Below are 22,776 nucleotides of genomic sequence, written 5' to 3' on the forward strand. Positions count from 1 at the left end.
ACTATGTGCTTTTGTATGCTTGTTTGGTCATACTTTCAGAATTGTAGCTGATTCCCAAAGCTACCAGTCTTGAGTGATTGCAGCTTTCATACCAGCTCTCCCACTGCTACTCTTAGTAAAGTGTGATGGAGCTGAGTCAGCCTCAGTTTGTTGCCACAGCCTGCAGAGCTGCGTGTTGGGAACTGATCCATACAATTAATTGGGTCAAGTTGACATATTAAAAATTGATTCAATGTATAATTAAGACATTAGCACACTACAGCAATTCTAAAACATTCCCTGCTGAATAGAAAACTGTGAAGTGAGTGTGCTTGAATTGGCATTTAGGCACAAAAACAAACAGACGTTAAGGATCGCAAGAGAGAATGAACATGTAACATAAACCGTAACCTACTTAGCCCTCCTCAAAAAAAAGAGAGGTAACCTAGGTATGTTTTCAACTACACAGATAATGTGCAACCCCATGCCACACAAAAATGCTGTTAAAAATGTTTATTTTTTTGCTTAGCCAGATGGACTGTTAAAACATGTAGAAATAAATTAAGTGTTTTATTTCTACTGCTGTATATGACTCACTATGAGCACCTAAAAATAATTATAATAGCATCCCTAATTAGCTCAAGACGTTTTCCTGAGTGCAGGTTGAGCTACTGTATGAGATTCTGGGTTTCATCCTGGGTGATGACCCTAGCCAGTTGTGAAATGGATTCCCCAAGTGGCCACGCACAGTTCGGGTAAACTGCCAAGAGCAGGATGGGTTGAAACAGCTGAACTGGAACAGGAACTTCTACAGTCTCCTGGGTGCTTGCAGGCATGTGATGCTTGTGAAGTACGGAGCTCTCCTCCACTGAGGCTCTGGTATGGGGTGGTGTTGCCTATGACAGGTTGAATAGCAAACAGTTCAGAGGTAGGCAAAATGGAGTATTGTAATGTACAGAGGAAATGGCAAAACTGAGCCACGAAAAACACAAACTGGCTATTCCTGATTGGGTCAGGATAACAAAAAGAAAGTGGCACAGCGGTCAGCATTGGTGCCTGACCATGCTTGGGCCCTGGGTTCAATTCTCCCCATATTCATGTAGATTTCCTCTCGGTGCTCCGGATTCTTCCCACAGTGCATAAACATACTGGTGGGTCAACTAGGTTCTGGAAAAATTGACCATGTTGTGTGTGTGTGTGTGCGCGCCCTGTGATGGACTAGTGTCCTTTCTTCGTTTCTGTTACTTATATTAAAAAAGGTATTAGTTGTCAGTGTCCTAATGTACATTAGGGAACTTATAACTTAATTTAAACTATAAACTATAAGTGACCTAAAAGGATAAAAAAATATTAAACCATAAAGAACTTAATTACATTCTCATAACCCTGTTATAAAATTTATTACATTTTTGCTACTTAATTACATTTTCATAACCCTGTGATTTGTCCCATGGTGTGTCTGGAATTTGTCTTTACATTGTATAAAACCCAAAGTGATATTACAGATACATATTATTTGTCTGGTGGTTATTTTGCAAATGTCAGCTAATATTCTAATCATATTAATATTCACTGGAAGGTGCTTTCTGAAATGAATTGCATTTACTGGAGAAATGCCAAACAGACGAGCTTCCAACAACATCAAGGTTAAGAAAACTGTTTTCTAGCTGTTACCAGCAGTCAGACAGCAGTGTTCAGGACACACCCTGGCTGCATTAAGTAACCTTGAAAGTGACTACAGTCGACTTACACAATAGTGCATAAGATTTCTCAGGAAGTAAACAATGAGAAGAATAAAATGCAGGCACATTACTTAAACAGTTAAAGTAAAGTAAAGTGTAAGACAGTTATTTTTATAGAACTCCACTCTCTCTTTAAGGGTACAGTACATGTAATTCTTCTTATTGGGAGAAGAGCTAAACCACACATTTACAGCATTTAAGAGTAGTTGATATACTAGTGTAGGGGACTCTTCTTACTTCTGTGTGTTGCTGCAGCAGGCGTGACTGGATTTGTGCTCATTTCAGATACAGCCAAGACCTTCAACGTGGTGGTGTTTCACTGCAGACACATGTTTCACAAGGAGTGCTTACCCTCCCCGGGAACTGTAAGAACGTCTTCCTCTTCTTCCTCCCTTTCCCCTTTTCCCTCCCTCTATCCACCTCTCCCCCTCTTTCTAAATCTACAAGTATTGTAGACATTCTTGTCACATTCACCCTTGCTTTGTGGATATTTAAGCCTGGATGCCACCACCCAAGTCTTCACATACTGTACAAAGAAAGATCACAAAATAATCATTAAAGGCAACTCGATCTCCTTATTGTCTCAAGTCACTTTTTAAAAATATTGTTTTGAGGCAAATGTTTAAATGATTTGTGAAAATGCAGAAATATTCTGTCTGAAAAAGTACTGTGCATAAGAAGGAGCAGCACTACTGAGACAGGGTCACTTCAGCACAAGCACTCACTAATAGGTTATATTGAGCAGTCAGACATACTGTATGTGTGTATCTCCAAAATATGCAGAACAATGCTGTGGAGCACATTATTTTGCAAAAGCAAGAAGTCGAATGTAAAAACATGTGTAGATGATAATGATGAACACTGTGGAGTAAACTGGTGTCTGAGTAACTTGCTGAAAAATCTAAAAATCCTATTGTTCTGCATTAAGATCTGTAATTAAGTACACAGTAATCAACAAACTGATCTCATTGTACTATACAAGTGTTGTTTTATGGAGTGTGATAATATGGGATATTTATAGATGGAAGGCTAAGTATGTACCAGCAATGAAAGCATTTCTAGCATTCTAAATTTTATGGGTCAAAACAAAATAGTGCGACTGTTATAATTATGTTGATTTCTTAGAAGTGTTTACAAACTAAAATAAAAACATCTTTCTTTTATTATTCCAGATTCCCGCAGTTCAGTTTTGTAACATCTGCAGTGCAAAATGTAGAGGTCCTGGCAGTGGATTTATAGAGATGAAGAAATAGACTGTGTTCACGATGAAAAGAGACTTCACGTTGTGTCTTTTTTTCTTTCGTTAAAATGTGTTCGTGTCTTTCTGTCACTTAACTGTTTTCTTGGCATGTCCTCAGCTATGGCCCTCTCTGCTCACAATGGAAATAACGGCTTTGAAATAATACATTGTATACTCATGCCCTTCCAACATTAAACTTAATTTATGTAACAGGTCTGCTATTCTGTGTACAGAAGTTCTGCAACACTGCTTTGAACTCTGTGTAAAGGTGTCTGAAACAAATCACGTAACAATAAATTGAGCATATAATTCAACACATTTACCAACATATTTTTATTTACTAGAGAGTTAGTGAAATATTAGACAATTTTTAAATCTCTCTTTAAAGACAATGTAATTAGCTAACATGCTTATCAGTCACACAAAATGTGTAGTATTATTTATAATAAAAATAAATATACTGTATCTACATAGGAAAGGTGGCAAATAAGAGGAGGCCATCAAGACCTTTTGTTTAACTGCTAGTGACAAATTGATGTGAGAATCTCATCCAGGTCTTTTTTGAAAGATGCCAGGGAGTGCTTGGACAGCATGCCTGGGTATCTTGTTCCAGGCTACCACTGTAAAACTATCTTAAACTATCTTATATAGTCAAAATATAGTACTTCTGTAGTTCTAAAGAAAGTGCATCCACTGTTTCCACAGGAACAGTACAGTACTTTAAGGATATTTTAATATTTTGTCATATCTGAGATCACCTCCCTCCAGATGTTATCCTTTAGTAAATATTGTGTGAGCTTAACAATCAAATGATAACAATTTAAATCTTACAAGCAGAGAGTCCATATATAAAGTTGGATTTTAAGGTATCTAGGATCCCTCTTTTCCAGTCCCAGTTCTAATTTCAAAGAAAAACTAAAGGTTATTGTAATTGTTACTGGTTTTCTCTAAATGCAACACTTTTTACATACTGTACATTCCTTGTTTGGTTGAAAATAAATTGTGTGTTCGCACTAAGGATATGGTACAGTAAATGTCTTTGAAGGCTTTTAAAGGGGTATTGATTATTATACCCTGCATCCTAAAAACTGTGCAATTAATAAAATAACTATTGTATTTATGCAGCTTTTTGAAAGTGCTAATGAGTTTTGCTAGTCTGCTTTCAAAGCCTGTCTGAAATGTGAGATATTGTTACAGTGTGAGAGTTTTAACTGAAGATTAAGGTGAAGATTTTCATCACTCCATTCTAGATGAAAAATTAATCTGATTATAGCTCAGGCTCCTTAGTCATTATCACCTGCTTATGCATTTCCCATATGTCATTCTGCCTGTGCCAAAATAGTGTGCTGTCCCATTTTATAAAAATGGATGGCAAAGTTCTAGTATTTACTGTAGCTTTGGCTACATGAAAATGGACTTCTGTGCAATACCATTTATCAAAACTGTATGAGAAGGTTAACGTTCTTACAATAAGGTTCTGCAGTGAGGCCTCAAGTAGAATATCGTGTGCAATTGTGGTCAGTATGTTACCACATGGAGACTGCATCTCTGGAAATAATTAAAATAGTTCTAAATCCACAAGGAATATTGTACTCAGGAAAAGTTAGAGGAAAAGAATCGATTTAGTCCCTAGAAGGGAAGATTACAGAACTTGATACAAGTGCTGTAGTAAAAATCTGTAATACAAATCAAGAGATGTTCAATTGGAAAAGGGAATATGAGGCACTTTTTTACCCAGAACTGAAGATGAAGCTGATTCCCTAGAATTCCTTAGGGTAGGTCCTCATTACAATCATTAGGATGAATTATTAAGATAGAGCCACTGCTCTTTTACAGTATGTTGTTAAGCACAGTTAATGAAATCTTGGCACCCTTTGAACACTGTGTAGTGATTCAAAAAATCCATCTATCCATTTTCGAATCACTTCTTCTAATACAGAGTGGCAGGGGATGCCTTTCTCAGCACGTAATGAGCACAAGGCACGGGTACCTTAAGATACACATCACAATGCACACAAAAACATAAGACACGCATGTACACACTACAGCGCCAGTTTACACAGAAGCCCATTAACCTACCAGTGTGTTTTTGGAATCTGGGCATAAGGTTCACAAAATCATTTAATTTATTATTGATTAATCACAATAAACTTGTCAATTGTAAACATTTTGAAGTGAAACACTAATTGCTTCTAGCAAATACTGTATCTTTAATGATTCTAAGTGAATTAAGTGAAGTCAGACAATGTCAGTGCAGTTGACATCTATACTTTCCAGCATCCCCTTCTTGGGACTGTTAACTCACTGATACCAATACTTTCTGAGCTTTTTAGTTTTATGAGCTACAGCACAAAGGGCCCTCAAAAATATGAGCTTCTACAAGTGAAATTACTAAAATTTGCCAGTTGAAAGATATCCTATTTGTCTTTTGTCAAGGAAAATTGTTTTATTGCTATGTATTGCACAGAGAGCGCCAGGGAACTGTGCATCCCAGCTTCTCTGAGTGGCAAGAGAATTAAACTGCGTGGACAGCATTGACAGGTAGTTATCCTGTCAGTGTTCCTGCATTCTGCTACTGTCTGTCTTCAGGAGGCAGATTAGAAAACAGTTGAGAAAAGAAAACTTGACCCCAGGTGTAGAGCAGCAGAAACAGCCTGACAAGAGCCACTGAATACAGAATGAAAGCAGACAGAAGGCTCAAAGTGAACACTGACATACAGGCCCTCCCTCTACCAAGTGAGCTCTTCTGGACCTGCTGCACATAATGTTTCCACAACTACAGTTTAATTTGTATTTTGTATAATTCTCCCATAATACCCAATAAGATCAACACCCACAATAACATATACTGTATAAACACGAGTTAGATACACTGCCATCAAAATGACCATTTGAGAATGCACTACTCATTTTTTGCTCCACTGTGCATCATACACCAGACCCACTTAATATCCCTTTACAGTGGTCTATCAATTGAAGTCCTTTTCTATTGAACCCCCCCCCCTCCCAGGATTCTAGTTTGGCCCTCTCTGCTCACAGGTGCTCAATCCCACCATTCTCTCTTCACAAACACACATAGAATACCTATGGAGGCTGCAACCTACAGGGAGTCTGCTGCTCAGCCTCTGGATGCCCATACAGTACGTTTTCACCAAACCCTCTGTCCTTCCTTCCTGCACCTCCATGGGACTTCCAGTTGATCGCTCAGCCATGCCCCCTCCTGGGCAACCACAACATTCCCACTGCACAGTTACTAACCCCGTTAATAGGTCACTTCTCCGGCAGCCTCTGCTGCTCAATCAAGCTGTTTTCCAGAACCTCCACAGTGTCTGTGGCTGACAGCTCTTGTCTGCCTAGCCATGCCACCTCTGTGGTGATTGCAACCACACACTGCACGGGTTTAGGAGAGGTTTCTAACTATATGTTTTTGCTTCAAGAGTGGGATGTTAAAATAGGACAATTCACAGCTGTAGCCCATCAACACCAACTCCCTGCAGCTGTAACCTTCCAGACAAACATCAGCTGATGACGTGTTACAGTTGTAAACATGGATTTTTACCCATTAATTTTCTATCAGTGTATAATGTTGCTGAAAAGTCAGAGTTCGTCATGAGAACAATAGTAAATGTTTGATTCACTACTGTCCAGTGAAAGACCTGTGCATTATGGTTTGGGATGAAAAAAATAAGCCTGGTCTGAAACATTCATGAAAAAGTTAATGGTATGAAATTTTATCTTAATTTACTGTTAGAAATATGTAAAAATATGTTCATAACTAAATATGCAGACAAACATGATGTTTTGTACAAAAGTCTTTAACTGTAAAAAAAAGGCCGTAGGTACTGTAGATGTTTGAAGTGCTGTGGATAGCAATCAGTCACCTAGAAACTTACTGTAGTATAGCTTCTGAGTAGTCCCATGTATGGAAATCCATACTATTAATACTGTAATAATAATTCCTTACACTTACAGTATATAGCGCTTTTCTGGACACTCCACTCAAAGTGCTTCACAGGTAATGGGGACTCCCCTCCACCACCACCAATGTGCAGCATCCACCTGGATGATGCGACAGCAGCCATAGTATGCCTGTACACTCACCACACATGAGCTATTGTATCAGTGGGGAGGGAACAGACTAATTAAGCCTATTGATAGTGGGAATTGTTAGCAGGCCAGGGGAAAAATGGGTCAGGACACCTTTCGAGAAATACCCTGGGATTTTTAATGACCACGGAGATTGTGAACTCAGATTTACATCTCATCTGAAGGATGGTGCCTTTTTTTGTAGTGTGGTGTCTCCATCACTATACTATGGCATTAGGACCCACACAGACTGCAGGTGAGTGCTGCATGTTGTGAATTGCTGGGTGATGTACAGTACTGTAGCTGCTGGCTACTTTTTGTTTGGATCTTTGGCTGACCAATATTTATTGCCATGGATATTCAAAAGCTGGGAAACACATGGTGAAGAAACAGCATTTTCTTTATTTTTTTATTTCTGCCCAATTCAATAATAGGCAGAAAAAGCATTAGTTTCATAATTGACATAAATGAACACCCTGGTGACTTTTGACCAGTTCTTGAAACGTCATTGTCTCACAAGTATTATTTTATTAACTTCTCTCCATACACAAAGGGTTTAAAATAATTAAAAGAAAGTCAAGGACATGCATGAAATGTGTGTATCATTGAATAGAGTTTCTGAAAACAATTGAAACTCCATTAACTGCGGAGAGCTTGTCAACCTTAGCAGAAAATATTGACTGAATATATCAACTCATCATTCAAATTAATCTTTGCATCATTCTTTTCACTTTCAAAGGTTTTAACTTAAGCTTAGAATGAGCTGATAGACCCTGCAACGCAGAAGGTCTGAGGCTACTGCTTCTTCTTAGGTTTCCTTTAAACGCTTGAAGTCTCTATGAAGCCTCTATGAAAAATGGATAAACTAGTCTATGAGTCATGCAGTCTTTTTCTCCTAATATACTGTCTGCCAGTATATTTTGACCATTGTAACAAAATAATGTTTTGTGCAAGGGTGTGTAACTAATTGGATGAAGGAGAATAAAAATTATGAAATAGTAAATCAATCCTGACATCAGCTTGCCTTCCAAGCAAGTTGTTATAAGTTAACAATTGCTGTACACCCCCCTTAATGTCAGGAAATGCTGAACAGAACATATACAGGAATATGCTTTCTTAAGTGCTCAGCACAATGAGGTACCAAATTAATAACCAGACAGCAAGCATTGTAAAAAGACCATGTTTATTTTCAAGCCCTATCACAATATTATCCACTATTATGTACAGTACTTACTGTAGGTACAGATATTTACAAGGGATGGACAAAATAATGGAAACACCTGATGAAAAACAATTTGTATTCTGAAATTGTAAAGTTTTAAAATTACAATTTTATTATTTGAAATTTGTTTTATTTTACAGTCACAATTAAAAAGATTCTACACGTGTTTCATATTAATTTCAATGCTGATTGGTAATATGTTTCCACTATAAAAGATGGCTTAAAATCAACACTTCAATATGTAAGTTTCTAAAATAAAATGAGAGATCTAACAGATTTTGAAAGAGGTCAAATGGTTGGAGGCCAAATTGCAGGTGTATCTGTTACAGAAAAAGCATTATTTATTGAAATTACAGTTTCATTACACAAAGTGAGAGATTTCATTAGGCTGGTGGATACCACAAATAGGAAATAAATATTTCCAGAAATTCTAAACCTACAGTATCTTATGTACGTTAAAACTCACAATATTTTTTTTCAGTTCTCAGATTAATTGGGCATGTTCTGTTAGTTTAGTGTGCATTAATGGAGCAGTCTCCTCTTCTCACTCATCTCTTGTCTTCCTCTTAGATTCTCTAGTTTCCTGTATTGTCTTTTATATTGCCTTGGAGCCAAGTTTTCTTGTACCCCACCCTCAAGAAGGCTGACTAAATGATTTATCAACAACAGTTTAGTCTTAGTTCGAAATTCATACAATTGCCTGGCCATTTTGACTACCCCAAGCACAGGACAGGACAAGGGGCAGCTGAACAAACACTAAAAAGAATATCCATTGTCCTGCCTTAAAGAATACGGGAACAATGAAGTAAAATTAAATATTTAATAAAGTATGAAATACAGTATATACTGTAGTGCAAAAAAGATAATACCAAAGATAACTACTGTAGCTAGGTCTCATTGGCTATATATATGTACTGTATATTGTCCCTTTATCGGGGCTCTACTCTCATCATTACCTTGTGCCCTGTGCTACCGGATTACAGTAGGGTCCAGGTTACGGTAACCCTCACCTAGAGTTGTTTTTAAACTGGATGGATGGGTGGGTGTGTGAGTGGTTGTCTGCTCTGAGATCCTTTCACTAAAACATCCGTTTGGATCAGGTATGGGGAAAGAAATAGAAAGTGCTTGTAGAAAGAGGGTCCCCAGTCCTGCACCCAGAGGCCCAGAGACCTCCTGATGTTAATCCTGATCGCTCAACTACAACTCTTAAATGACCTGATTTTGGAATGAATTGGAACTTTTTAATTGTATTTACAGATCTTGGAGGTTGTTTACATTTCACAACTCCTTTACAGAGGAGTAGAAGAAAAAAAACTTACTCGGCAAAGAAAAAAAATAATCAAGCAAAGTACAGTATTAGCTCAGTGAAGGATTCGGATACAGTATGTACAGCGCTTGTCTGGAAGGAAAACCAGCAGGTATCTTGATTCCTTCGACCATGATCTGGGACCTGAACACAGATGGGGAGTATAAGGAAGCACATTTAAAACCAACTACAAGAGAGATTATTTTTTTACACAGAAACTGGAACAATTTACCCTGCCATGTTGTCAAAGATGAAAGCTGACTTCATTCAAGAAATGGCTATAAGAGACGAGTTAAAAAATATCTAACCTTCTAACGTAGAGTTCCCCCATTGAGTTGAATTCTTGAAAATCTCAATCAAAAGTTGCTACTTCCCAGTACTTTTAAAGTCAGTCAGTGAAACCTGACTGATATGATGTAGATCATGTTGATAGTCTAAACTATTCTCTAACAATACAGATGTTAATGTCTCCAGCTGCTGTCCAGTATTTATGGAGAGTTTTTTTTTATCCCCCTTGTTATGTAACGTTTAAGCATGCATTGCTTAAAGACAGAATTCCAGGTGCCAAAATATCCTGTTAGTACAGCAGCTGACTCACTGTGTGTCCTTGTCCTCGATTCACTAAGTCTGAATCAGCAATTTTTAGAAACTTCATAGATTCATGTAAACACAACCATGTCCATTCTTTACAGCACTGAGAGGAATCTGTTAGATTACACTTTACAGTTCTCCATCTCTATTCATTCAGATGAAGTTGAAGATAACTGGTAAAATGTAATTCTCACAGGCTGGACTTCTTCAATGAGGGTAAAATTTACAATTTGTAAAACCTTCCCTAGCTGAAGAAAACTGAAGCTGAAAAATGGGTATTGTATAGTTAGGGCCAATTGTTCTAATGTACTGTACATTAGAACTATGAAACATTAGAAAAACCTTATTTGCCAAGTTGACACAAAGAAACCAAGTAAACAAGATGATTAAATGAAGGATTGAATAAAAAATGCTACCTTCTTTGCTGTAAAGAGTTGAAAGAGACATCTGAAAGTGCTTTACATATTGTCAAGGGTATTTTCATTAACTGTGTTTAACAACACTGGCACTTTCAGAAATTAAAAATCAGAACGACGAAGTAAAAAGTTTGACGTTCTACTAAGGTAGCGATATTATCACCGTGCGTTAATCTATTTCCAGATTGTACCCCCAAAAGGTCTAATTGAACAGGACCGGACTGCAGAGCTGCAGTTAAAAAAGGACACCGATAAACACAACTGTGACTTTAAGGGCCTGCTCCTCCCCCTCCTGGCTGCTTTGTTCATCACAGCTTCTCCGAGTACTGGAGCTTCGCTCTCGTATCACTTCAGCACCAGCAGCCATGGCCGACATTAAAACAGGCATCTTCGCCAAAAATGTCCAGAAAAGGCTCAGCAGGGCGCAGGAAAAGGTAGGGGAGAGCTCTTGGAGTTCAGCTTGATCTTTGAGAAAACAAAACAAATGAAAACAAAGCGTCCGTTTTTCGTCGGGAAGTCTTGGACGGTACAATATGCCAGGCAGAGGATGCTTGGCCAGTGCACAGGGAGGAGCAGGTGTAATTTGACAGCGGGATAGGGCAGAAATTATTAAACACTGGTGATTTAAACGGTAGTGTTGTATATTACATTTTTACTTTTGGTAATTTTGGTATTTCTATTGTTGTTGTTTTTTTTTATTATCGGTAGCATTTTTATTTTAATGTTCAATGACAAAATGTAATCTTATCTGACACTGCCATTGGACTGTGGTCCTGGGAAAGGTACCCTGTGACATTACATTATTAAGTAAACTTGGGATATATACAACATGCTGTTTAAAAAGAAATATGTGCACGTCCATTACAAATGTAGTGAACTATTATTTGTATTATTTAAAAATATTTTGCTCATGAATAAAACATGACCACCAGTATTGGTTAAAATTTAATGCTGCAATAACATACTTCGGACCGTATTATTCAAGCATGCAACGCATTTTACGCGATTAATACTGTAACACCAGTTTAATTATATCTCCATGTGATGAAACAAAGAAAAATTGCGGCGTCGCGTTTTTTTTTATTTTGCTGTTGTAAAAATTCTGATAAAGCAATTAACATTTGTTAAGGATTGTCTTTAAAGAAACGCTTTCTTCTCGTACAAGGTCAGTAGAAGGGGAGGTGGGGGGATATCCTTGCTCCTATGCAGCATTAATGATTGTGAGAATGGTCTTGCATTCGAGCAATGCAATTTTTACTGTTTTAATAGTGTCCTGCTGTCAGAGGGATGGTGAGCACGCATAAACTGGAGCGATAACGCGTTGAAAAACCAACTACTGTATAAAATGTTAGAAATAGGCTTGGGACTACCTGTGAATGGATAAAAGGATTTTGAAAACCATGAAATTAGTGCTGTGAATTATTACTGATCAGCTTCCCTCTGCATAAACCACACAAGTTCCCTTAGAGGGACCCATCTACCCATGTTGCTTTCATCTGGATTTTAAGTGAGGCGCAGTTTCACATTTGGCAGTCTTACTCGTTCAGTGTCTCGAGTACCGCTGCCGTACTCTCTTGAGGAGCAACGTAGTCTTACCAGAGCATCGGCCCTTTCTAAACGTGTAGCATGTATTGTGGTGAATCTGAAGGCCGTCTCTGACACTTCGGAGACGCATTTAGACCAATCTTTTCAACTCTTGCAATATTTTTTGGATTGCTTAATAAAATAACATAATTACCAATAACAAACCTATAGCTGCCACTACAACGACAACAAATGCGTTGCATTTTTAAAGCTTTCAAAATAGTATATTACAGAGAACAATAATGGTTTTAAAATATTATATCTCAAAGAACAGTAATAGTCTTTTTATGTCGTACTGTAGATCCTTCTACTCTTGTGTTCTTAGCTATGGTGTACTGCCGTTTGCCATCACCGGTCAATATTACGAAACAAATACTTCATCATGTAGCAGAAGAGTGTAACAGTATAACGCTGGCAGGCGGATAACCAGAAGGATAGAGCGAGGTCCCGTCTTCCCGGCTCCGCCTCCTCTCACACAGTCCGCACACATGAACTGTTGTAAGAGGATTGCTTTTCTTTTAATATCCACCGTCCCAAGCTCATCTGGCCTAATGGAGAATCCATGAGGGAACAGCACACTTCATCTGAATGGCTCCTAAGCCCTGAGATTGGAGCTGTTGCAAATTTACGTTTTGTGCAACATGTCATATGTTATTAGGATACGTATGTTTTGGGCGGAAAGTAACTATATTTGGAGAAAAGACACATTTCTCTCTTCTTATTTGCAAAAAAAAAATCTTGTTTAGTCAACAGATGTGGCTTTAATAGTGAATTATGTAATTCACTAGCAGCAAAAATGTAGAAATTTGATATAAAACAAGTGAAAAACAACAGTGGGTCGCATAACAGTTATTATTAAGTGAACTGTGGTCGCACAGTTATGTCCTGCAGAAATTCTTTTTTTGTAGGTGAAAGTGAAAAAATTAGAAGGAATTAAAATCCGTTTAAAATTTCAACTGCTGCCGAATGCGTCTTAGTAGATTTGCTTGTTTTTTTTTTTGTATTGATTCAAGTACTGTAAGTCGATGACAGGGACATTCCGCTTCAAGGCAAAGGCTTTACGTGATGCAATATTTTACTCTGATCCTGAACCTGTTCAAGAGCGACACCGCTGCACTAGGCAGAGGAACGGCCTTTTACATCCCAGTCTGAACCAAGGTTAGAAATAACTCGGCTTTTAACATTTAATCCCGTCTGCATGCCCAGCCGGGTGTATCAAGACCATCGCAGATAAGCATTCCTGGTGTATTTATCCGTCTTGATCACGTCTGATATGCTGTCCTGAACAAATTTCAAGCTTTAAATATTCGTAACAATAAAGCATCTGTGAAAAATGTTGATTACGTTTCTGTGATTGGGTGAAATGAAAATAAATAAAAGTTTGCTGCTCACAATGAATTCACTTCCTATTGGGAATGGAATCTAAATCCAGAATTCAAGGCAATTTAAGGGAAAAATTGGTTTCAGAGGGCACAAGTGGAAGTTTATTTAAAAACAGAGGATAGGAGGCCCTTCTTCATGGAAAGGGTTGAGTGAGTATGAAACAAACTACCCAGCTATGTTGTTGAAGCTGGTTTTCTGGTTTCTCTCAACAAACAGCTGGATGAGATCTTTGGATCGATTAACTACCAACTACCAGACAAGCTCGCTGAGCTGGTCTCCTCTTGTTTGTAACCTTTCCTATGTTCTTCTTAAAAAGTGGAGAAGTGTGTGGTTTTTTTTTTAAATACAGTAATGGGCATAGTTTTTGAACATCTTGAACATTTATGGAATTGTGAAAGTTCACACTTACTGTAATATCCACAAGGAAGTATTGCAATGATGATCAGACCTGTTTTCTTTTCCTTAGTCTTATACCCTTCTGTGCTCTATCTTCTCCCCTAGCAATGTCTGTCTTTTATCCCTCTCCTCCTGGGTGGAATAAGTTTATTCCATGCTGACATATGACATGGTCGATACGTTGTGTTTTCTTTCTTCTCTTTAAGTCTGGCCTCCTTTTCCTCTTCCCCTTCTGTCAGCCTCTCCTTCGCTATTGTTCTTGACTCCACCACCCTCTCCCTCTACTCCTCTGCCTCAGTGTCGTACTTGACTCCCCTCTCTGCCGTTCATATCACATTTCCATTCTTGTCAACTCCTGCTGCATTATGCTGAGCGGGATCCACAGTATTTACCCCTTCCTAACTGTCTAGTCTGCAATGTCTAGATCAGGCCCTGGTTCTCTGCCTTCAGCCTGACCTCACAGTCAGGACTATTTTCACCGCCTTCAGCTCATTCACAGGTCTCTCTCTCACCAAGTCTTTTCTTTACCTTGTTTCTCTCCTGCCCCACTGTTACTCCAGTCTCTACATTGGCTCCCTGTAGAAGCTCACATCCTTTTTAAAACACTTGTACAGTACGTACCTACAGCTGTCTTAACCACCCTGTTCCCGACAGCCCATTTTTCCTCTCTGTTCCCCCACCTTCAGGGCTGTTCCTTCTCATCCCTGGTTCCACAGTGGCGGAATGTACTACTCCTCGATATCAGAGCTTCTCAGTGTCTTGCTACCATGTGGTGTCTCCTCAAGACTGACCTGTTGAGAGAACATATGCAAACTCTGTCACATTGTTGCCACTGAACTCTGTTCAGTGACTTTTGTTCTTTACTGAAATCAGTAAAACCTTACTTATACATCATTCACTGCTTGATGGGCATTGTCAATGCTTTTCAGAGGCATTGCTTTTCTAACTTGCCTGCCTTACTGTATTATTTACCACCTGTCACTGAATATTTCCTTTTGTTATAAAACATTTATGATACAATACCGTAACTGTAACCAAGTCACAGGGAAGTGTTGCGTTTCTATAAAGGCTTGAGACTTATAATTGATTTAAACTACATAAAGATTTCAAACATCATGCAACAGCAATAATACAGCACAGTAGTTACTGTTTTCTTCCGTATGAATAGATACTGCCATCAACCTAAATCGCCAACACACAGAAATTCATGTGAAAGTGATGGAACAGCTGCTGTTTCCATTTGAACAGAAATTGTGCATTTAGTGAGGTACTGGATTTGAACTGTGCTAATTTTAGATGTTTTCTGGTACATTATTCCAAAAGGTGGTAGTGGTACATTTCTTTCTTTTTCTGAGTTGTTTTTATATTTGAGTTGGAATGTGGCAAAGCAAATGCCACTGATTGGAATTTGGTATTTGTCCAAGCCACAAGGAGGGGTAAAAATGAACTATCCATCCATCCTGTTCCTAACCACTTCATCCAATTCAGGGTCGCAAGGGGAGCCAGAGCCTATCCCAGCAAGCTACAGGCACAAGGCAAGGTACACCCTGAATGGGCTGCCAGTTCATCACAGGGCACACACAGACACAGATGCACACACTCACACCAGGGCCAATTTACCTACCAGTACTGTATGTCTTTGGACTGTGGGAGGAAACCCACATAAATACAGGGAGAACATACAAACTCCACACAGCATCCCAGGTCCAGAATTGAACCCAGGGCCCCAGTGCTGTATGGCACCAATGCTAGCCACTGTGCCACCCTGCGCACAATCTTGTGCCATGAAAAATGACAACAGTCACTGTCTTTCTTTTTCATTTGCAGTGTTTGACAGAGGAACCTGCTGTATCTGAACAGCATTCATTTTCTCTCTCTGCAGCCCACGGTATTGACACTTGGTTTGACCAACCTGGAAACACATAAGTGTCAATTTAATTAATTTCAAAAGGGGTCTGTTGTTATTTTCACCGGAGATGGAACTCATTACCGCAGTACTGTTTATTTTCCTTAGCTGTCAATAATTGAGTTTCTTTTAAACTGGCAAGTAAACAGATCTAGTCAATTCTGGCATGAGTGTAGCATTTCCTGTTCGGCTCCTGTTACTGTGATAATGACTTAAATAATTTCATTTCTTTTTAATCTCTTGAGAAAATTGTTCATCAGCTCTAGTATGGCATTGCATCTACTAGGTTTGAGTGTAAAAAGAGATTCTTTTGTGGTTCGTATGCATTACTTTGCAATTTGAGCCTGTAAAACCTCTTCTGCTCTTTGAAGTCTGTCTGTCTTGTGTAAATGTATTTAATGAACTGTTGCTGTTCTTTAACTTCACTAAGTTTGAATCCCTCGTGTCTGGGAACCAGTTCCTAGGAGTAGTGTGCCTGACATTCTATTACAAAATAGAGGAGGCTATTCAACCATCTTGCTTGGTTGGTGTTTAGTAGCTTCTGTAATTGATCACAAAATATCACCTCCAATTTTCATGAAAGAAGCCAGAGTATTAGTATTGATTGTGTAGCTGGGTAGCTTGTTCCAGACTTCCAGACTGCAGTGTGTAAAGACGTGCATGCTGTTGGAGAGGTGTCTATGGCGGCATTTTATGCCAGAACTTTGACCACTGGTACAAATGGAGTATGGAGGTCTGGAATGAGCTACCCAGCTACACAATCAATACTGATACCCTTTTTCAACTTTTTTTCATATGAAAACTACATTTACTATAGTTGTTTTATTAGTTTAGTAAGGGGCGATAGGGTGCTTATCCCTGCCTGGCACAGTATGTCACATGTAAGTAGCAGGTAATGTTTTGGGTCATTTTAAAAGTTATAAAAGGAGTAGATTAGATAACTTAATTGTAACTGAAGATATTGTCGACTTATGTTCTGATGATTGACGTGATACACAGTGTCTCGTTAAATAAAATTTCCGTAGATGTTGTTTTTGCAGGAATTGTGCTCAGAAATATTGAATTGTAAAGAAAGATTGTAATTGAAAAGAGACTCCTAGTAAAGGTCAAATGTATTTTCTTGGCTGCCAGTAATGTCAATGACTCTAATCTCTTTCCCTGCCTGACTTCTACCAAGCCTATTATTGAGTGAACTTTTACCAAGGAACTGAGTAATTTCAGTTAATGTGTCTGTTTGTCAGGCATGAACTAGAGATCAATTTGTTTTTATTAAAAATGTCATGAAGGGTATCACCTCTGGCAGTGAATTGTTATTACCATTAAAGTCAATTAAAATAATAAAAACATTTTTTTTATCATATGTGTACAGTATCTGAAATATTTTACTTTGCAAATAAACACAACAATACATTAGACAGACAAACTGAAGTGGTTTACTGGTTTGATGTGTAAAAGTTAAGTGCTGATTTCATTACCTCTGCATGTAGTGGAAAGAAACAGAGAAGCACTTGGGGTTTTGTGTCTTCTTGTGCATTCCTTAATGGTCTTACACAGAAGATAACCTTTTCCCCTGCGTAATTGTTTGACAATTAGCACAAACCCTGCAGAGTGATGTCATGTTAAATAAATTGCTTTTTGCCAAGAGAACAAAAATGAGATAGAAAATATAGTTAAGCTTTAAAACACTGAGCCACAAGGCACCGTAATTGTTTTTCACAAAATGCATTTTTTTATATAGAAATAAACACTAAGATTATACAATGTAAACAAATACATTAGGAATATACTTACAGCCACACCACATTTAAACCATTTAACTCTACACTTACCTATTTAATTTTTGAATCCTTGTGAGTGAATGTGTATTTCTCATTTTCCTCTTTTCTAATTCCAAAACCTGTTGTTGCCTATTTCAGTGCCTACCTAGGCCTTTTTAGTATATTAGAAATATATTTCAGTCACCAGTGCAAGCCCTAGAATTACAGTCTCTCTGTCTCTCATGGCACACAATGTTTTGCTCTTGCCTTCTTTTGCCACTACTGTGCCAGGCATTTATAGCTCAGAGGTCTCAAAACGTCACACAGTTGATGCATGATTGCCCACTCTTCTCATCAGTCTGAATGTCAGTCATCAAGCCTTCTGCAACATGATGTCATTAAGAGCCTTCAGCTTTGCAGTGTGTTCCCATGTCTATCTGTGCAAGGTTATTTTCTGCGGAGAGAGATAGTGCAGGAAAACACTTAGCATGCAATAGAGCTACGGTATTGGTGGAGGAGCCCAGTCTTGGAAAATGGGCCAGATTAGCTCGCCTGTGTACCATCTAAATGTACACTATTTATGAATGAACAGACACCTGAAGAAGGCTCAAAACATTGTGTTTTTCCTTCCTGTTTGTCAGTATGGAATTAACCTTTACTTGTTCCTTTACTGCCAATCTACGCTGACACAGCTTCAATTTCAACTTCAATTATTTAGTTGATGCTAAGTGTTCCAGAATAAATGGTCCAGTGGTGACATCATACCTCCTTATGCTGTGTTACATGGATAGGTTTTTCAACAAAGAGTCTGATGTTAGTGATGCTTCATCAGCTATTTTTAATACATACTGTACTGTACCTCACCCTCTAAAGCTTTAACTTTAGCTTACTTTGAGAAAATAAAGTTACTAAACTGTTACAAACTGTTAAAAAACAATCCGTGTTGGCAAATCATTGTGTGGGAAGCAAAACACATTTTTATAGAGTGTCTCTTCTTCAAGAAAAATGTCTTGTTTCTAATTATAATGCAAATTAAATTTTAGTTTTAGTTAAGTGTAGTGTATGACTACACATAAAAAGATCATTACCTTTAGATTTTCGTACAATAATATGTGCTGAAAGAGCCTTGAGTAGATAGCTGTTCTGCAGTGGTGAATGCTAGCAAGTACAGGACAGTATTTATCTGCTTATATAGAAGAGAAATACATGACGATATTTCAGGAATAGGTGTAACAGTATTTAAAATGGCAGTGAAATATAATTAACTGTATTTAAACATCTGTATTTAAAGAAATGTCCATTTGAACCTATTTGATATGGCTTTACATATATAAACTCTGCTTTATTAAAGTATTGACCCTTCCTTAATAGCTGCACATATTGTGGTTTTACAACCAGAATTTTTAATACCTTGAAAAGATTTTTCACCTTCTTGTACTAAAGCCACTCCAGTATATACTGGGGATCATTGTCCTGTTGGAATGCGAATCTTTGTCCCCGTCTTTGGCGACATCTTGAGGTCTGGCTGACTGACCCAGGTTCTTTTCATAAGAACACCTGTATTTGGCTCTGTTCATTGTCCCCTCTATCCTGACAAGTGCCACTGTCCTGCCACTGGAAACCATCCCCAATAAGATGGTGCTGTCAACACCATGCTTCATGGTGTTACATGAGTGGTGAACATTTGAAAAGTTCAATTTGTGTTTCATCAGACCAGAGAACCTTCTGCCACGGGAATTTCTGCAAACCATCAACGTGCTATTATGTGGCCTTTCCTCAAGAGTGGCTTCCTTCCAGTCACTCTGTCACAGTTTTCAAATCTGTATAATTCTGCAGATACTCTAGTCCTCTGGACAGGTATTTCCATCTCAGCCACGGAGCTCTGCAGTCTCTGTAGTTCTGTCAGGGTGGACTTGGGATTGTTGGTCACTCCTCAGACCAAGGTCTTCCTAGCCCGGTAAGTCACTCTGGGAGGATGGCCTGTCCCAGGCAGAGTCTGGTGTTTCCATTTCTTAATTTCTTGAGTCCATTTCTTGGCTGTGCTCCTGGGAACTTTCAACACACTAGATATACTTTTATATCCCTCCCCAGATTTGGAGAGTCACAGGAAAGAGGGTAAATACTTATCAAATCCAGACATTTCTGTGTTTTATTTTAAATTACATATAAAGACTTACATTATAGGTGTAGATACTTGGTGTACGTGTAGATCAGTAACCAAAAAAAAAAAATCTTCTTGATTTTTCAATTATGAAATCTAATTTGGAATATTTAAGTTTATAACAAATTGTGAGAAAAAAATGTAATACTTTCTGAAGACACTGTACCTGCACACATTGACATATATTAAATCGTATACAGTACATATAAAGTATATATTATGATTTGTTGTATGTTTCTGCATGTGCAGTACTGTGGCTTGAGTTATATTTCTAAATCAATAGCCATATTTCCTTGGAACATATCTTTAATTTATGATGCATTATGTTTTACAATATTGTCAATATTCGAAGCCTATTCTGAAAAATATTTTGCATTCTGTGATATTAGAACATAAGACAGGTTCTGTACATCAGGAGACCCATTCTTCTCATCTGGTTTCTCAACAGCCAAGGTGATCCAGTTCAGCTGCAAAGCAAAGAGATCGAGGGTAGCAGTGAGATCACTATTACTGAGGGCAGCGATTGAGAGTCATTAATCTGAGGAGTGTGAGAGATCAGGTTATGGATCACGTTGTGCTATGAGAGGAATGAAAGGTGCCTATGTGCTGAAAGCAAGTGAGGGAGTGAGAGAGATCTCACCTTGGCTCAAAAGAGTGTGTAAGGGATTTTGTATCCATGGTGGAATTGAGTTCAAGTGGCGATAACTTAGGGTGTAATAAATCTGCTGGACACAATCTGCAGTGTTGTTACTGTTACAAAATGCTTTTGCTTTGACATGTCACATATAAATAATGGGAGTTTGATATGATGCACTGTTAGCTTGGTTCATGGCATTGAATATATCTCCGTGTAAAACATTATTATACAGAGAGCTTTATACAATGTTTATTACTTTACAAAAAATGATACTGTATTTGTATTTTAGCAGACTGAATTCTTATAATGGTGCAGTTGAACTGTATTATTGTGTGTACATGGACAACCAGCAATCAGTATTTAAAAGTTTATCGTTATCAACAGCTTGTGATGTCCTTTAGGGGCAATTTATTATCATATTAAAAAATTAGCCCTTGTTAATTGGGTGCTTTGTATTCTGTCATACCATAGAAGAAAACAAGACCACAGCAGTTTTCTTGCATATTAAATATACAGTGTAATTATATGTGATACTTTAAAGAGTGTTGTAACACTGATATACTGTTAAAAACTAGGTACAGTATACTTTATACTATACGCAGTATACTGTAGCAGTCTACAAAAACAAGCATTGGTTACCAAAATATTGTTCTTATTTAGTCAGAGTTTAAATGAATAATTTAATAGTTTATCATCTTAACACTTAAAGCAGGCTTAAGATGTTGACATTGGAGTGTTTTGGTATGTCTTCAGTTGATCATGTTTGTTTTCTTAAAATAAGGATTAAAGTAAGGATACATCATTTATCTTTTTGCCCTTTGGAGCTCTTCAAATCATTTAGAAAATTTACAAAGAGGTTTAGGAGTTTGAAAGAGAGTTGTAAAGAATTCAGGGTTTATTGAGATCATGTCCCATTACTATATTAACCATTGCAAAGACCCACTTATATAAATGACTACCTTTTAAAACACACTAAACAAAGTGTATAACAGGAAAGAATCAAGAACACTGGACCATTTCTAGCTGCACTAGAAATGCTACACAAAAGCTGCTACACAAAAGTTACAAAGTGGAAAAGGCCACTGAGCCTATTGCATCCATTTGTCTGCAAGTAGTTAATGCAAATTCTAAAATAAAAAAAAATCCAAAATAAGATTAATGTGTAAATAACAATTTTATTTTACTTCCTCACTTATGTATTTATTATCTCTTTTCCAAAAATTCTGTGTTTCTAAATAAATGGTTAATATTTTCTGTCCTGTAGGATTTTCTGTCCTTTTGGACATGGCAATAAACTTTCATTCCTTTCCTAATAAATATTTTGTTAGATGGAGTTTATAACAGCTTCGGGAGGAAGGTTATCTCTTAATTTCCTGCACAAACAGTATATATCTTGCCTTTTAACTTCCCTTTGTGCCTTTCTCTCTCATTCCTCCTGACGCCACATGTAAACCCTTGCAGCAGCTCCCTGGCCCATTCCTTGCAAAAGTGAGGGGCGGGGGTTCAGTCAGCCTTGTCCTTACAGTCAGGCTGTTGTTCTCCCAGCTAGGCAAGATGCCAAATAACCTCTAAAAGATGTGTCTCTCTACCACGTTCATTAGCACCTAGCTGAACTACTGAAATGAACATTTCTGCAGTGGTTGGATCTTTACTTCAGAAGCAGCCAAAAAAGAAAAGCTAGTGCTTCAGTATTGCCAGCATCACTGTCTGCTTGTGACAGCTTACTTTGGTAAGTTTTCCATAGTAGCTTTGCACATGTGCCATGGTTTTATCTAGATTAGCTAAATGTGTTGCCCCTGTGTAATAATAATAATAATAATAATAATAATAATAATAATAATAATAATAATAATAATAATAATAACAAAACTATAATAATAATAATAATAATAATAATAATAATAATAATTATTATTATTATTATTATTATTATTATTATTATTATTATGGACTTTTAAACATATATAGTTAGAATTGAGAGGTTTGTACGAGTACTGGGATGTAACGTGGTTGAATAAAAAAAACCACAAATGTTTGTAGTGTAAATCATAATGAAATAATCTTAAAAATCTAGAAGCAAACAATGAACCCAAAGGAAATTACAAGTGTAGCGGAAAACCATGACAAATGAACAAGATTACCATGGAGATTTACCTGGATGTGTTTTCATAATGACTGTAATTTTGGTGGAATGTAGGTTAACTGGTTTCCAAATTACTTTTTGTTTTTCTTCTTCAGTGTGTACCATTTATAAAAATGTAGATGAACAGTATACAGTGGAGTGGCATGGTGGCACAGTGGGTAGCATTGTTGCCTCTCAGAGTTTACATATCCTCCCCATGTTTACTGTACATGAGTTTCCTCGGTGTT

General features: G+C 37.6%; 2 protein-coding genes across 17 annotated transcripts in view; both read left to right on the plus strand.

The window, feature by feature from the left end:
• The window catches only part of vps41 (VPS41 subunit of HOPS complex), an 84,949-nt gene extending 81,778 nt beyond the window's left edge, over positions 1-3,171 (plus strand). For both annotated transcript variants that reach the window (XM_088643525.1, XM_088643526.1), the window contains exons 28-29: positions 2,007-2,086; positions 2,894-3,171. In XM_088643525.1, coding sequence (XP_088499651.1) covers positions 2,007-2,086; positions 2,894-2,974 — 161 coding nt within the window. In that variant the 3' untranslated portion in view covers positions 2,975-3,171. The remainder of the gene's footprint in view (positions 1-2,006; positions 2,087-2,893) is intronic.
• Positions 3,172-10,870: 7,699 nt separating this feature from the next.
• amph (amphiphysin) overlaps positions 10,871-22,776 on the plus strand; it is a 116,432-nt gene continuing 104,526 nt past the window's right edge. For all 15 annotated transcript variants that reach the window (XM_088643527.1, XM_088643528.1, XM_088643532.1 and 12 more), the window contains exon 1: positions 10,871-11,016. In XM_088643527.1, the coding sequence (XP_088499653.1) occupies positions 10,948-11,016 (69 nt within the window). In that variant the 5' untranslated portion in view covers positions 10,871-10,947. The remainder of the gene's footprint in view (positions 11,017-22,776) is intronic.

The sequence above is a fragment of the Lepisosteus platostomus genome, chromosome 8 (genome assembly GCF_059453375.1).
Source record: "Lepisosteus platostomus isolate fLepPlt1 chromosome 8, fLepPlt1.hap1, whole genome shotgun sequence".
Classification (NCBI taxonomy): Eukaryota; Metazoa; Chordata; class Actinopteri; order Semionotiformes; family Lepisosteidae; genus Lepisosteus; species Lepisosteus platostomus.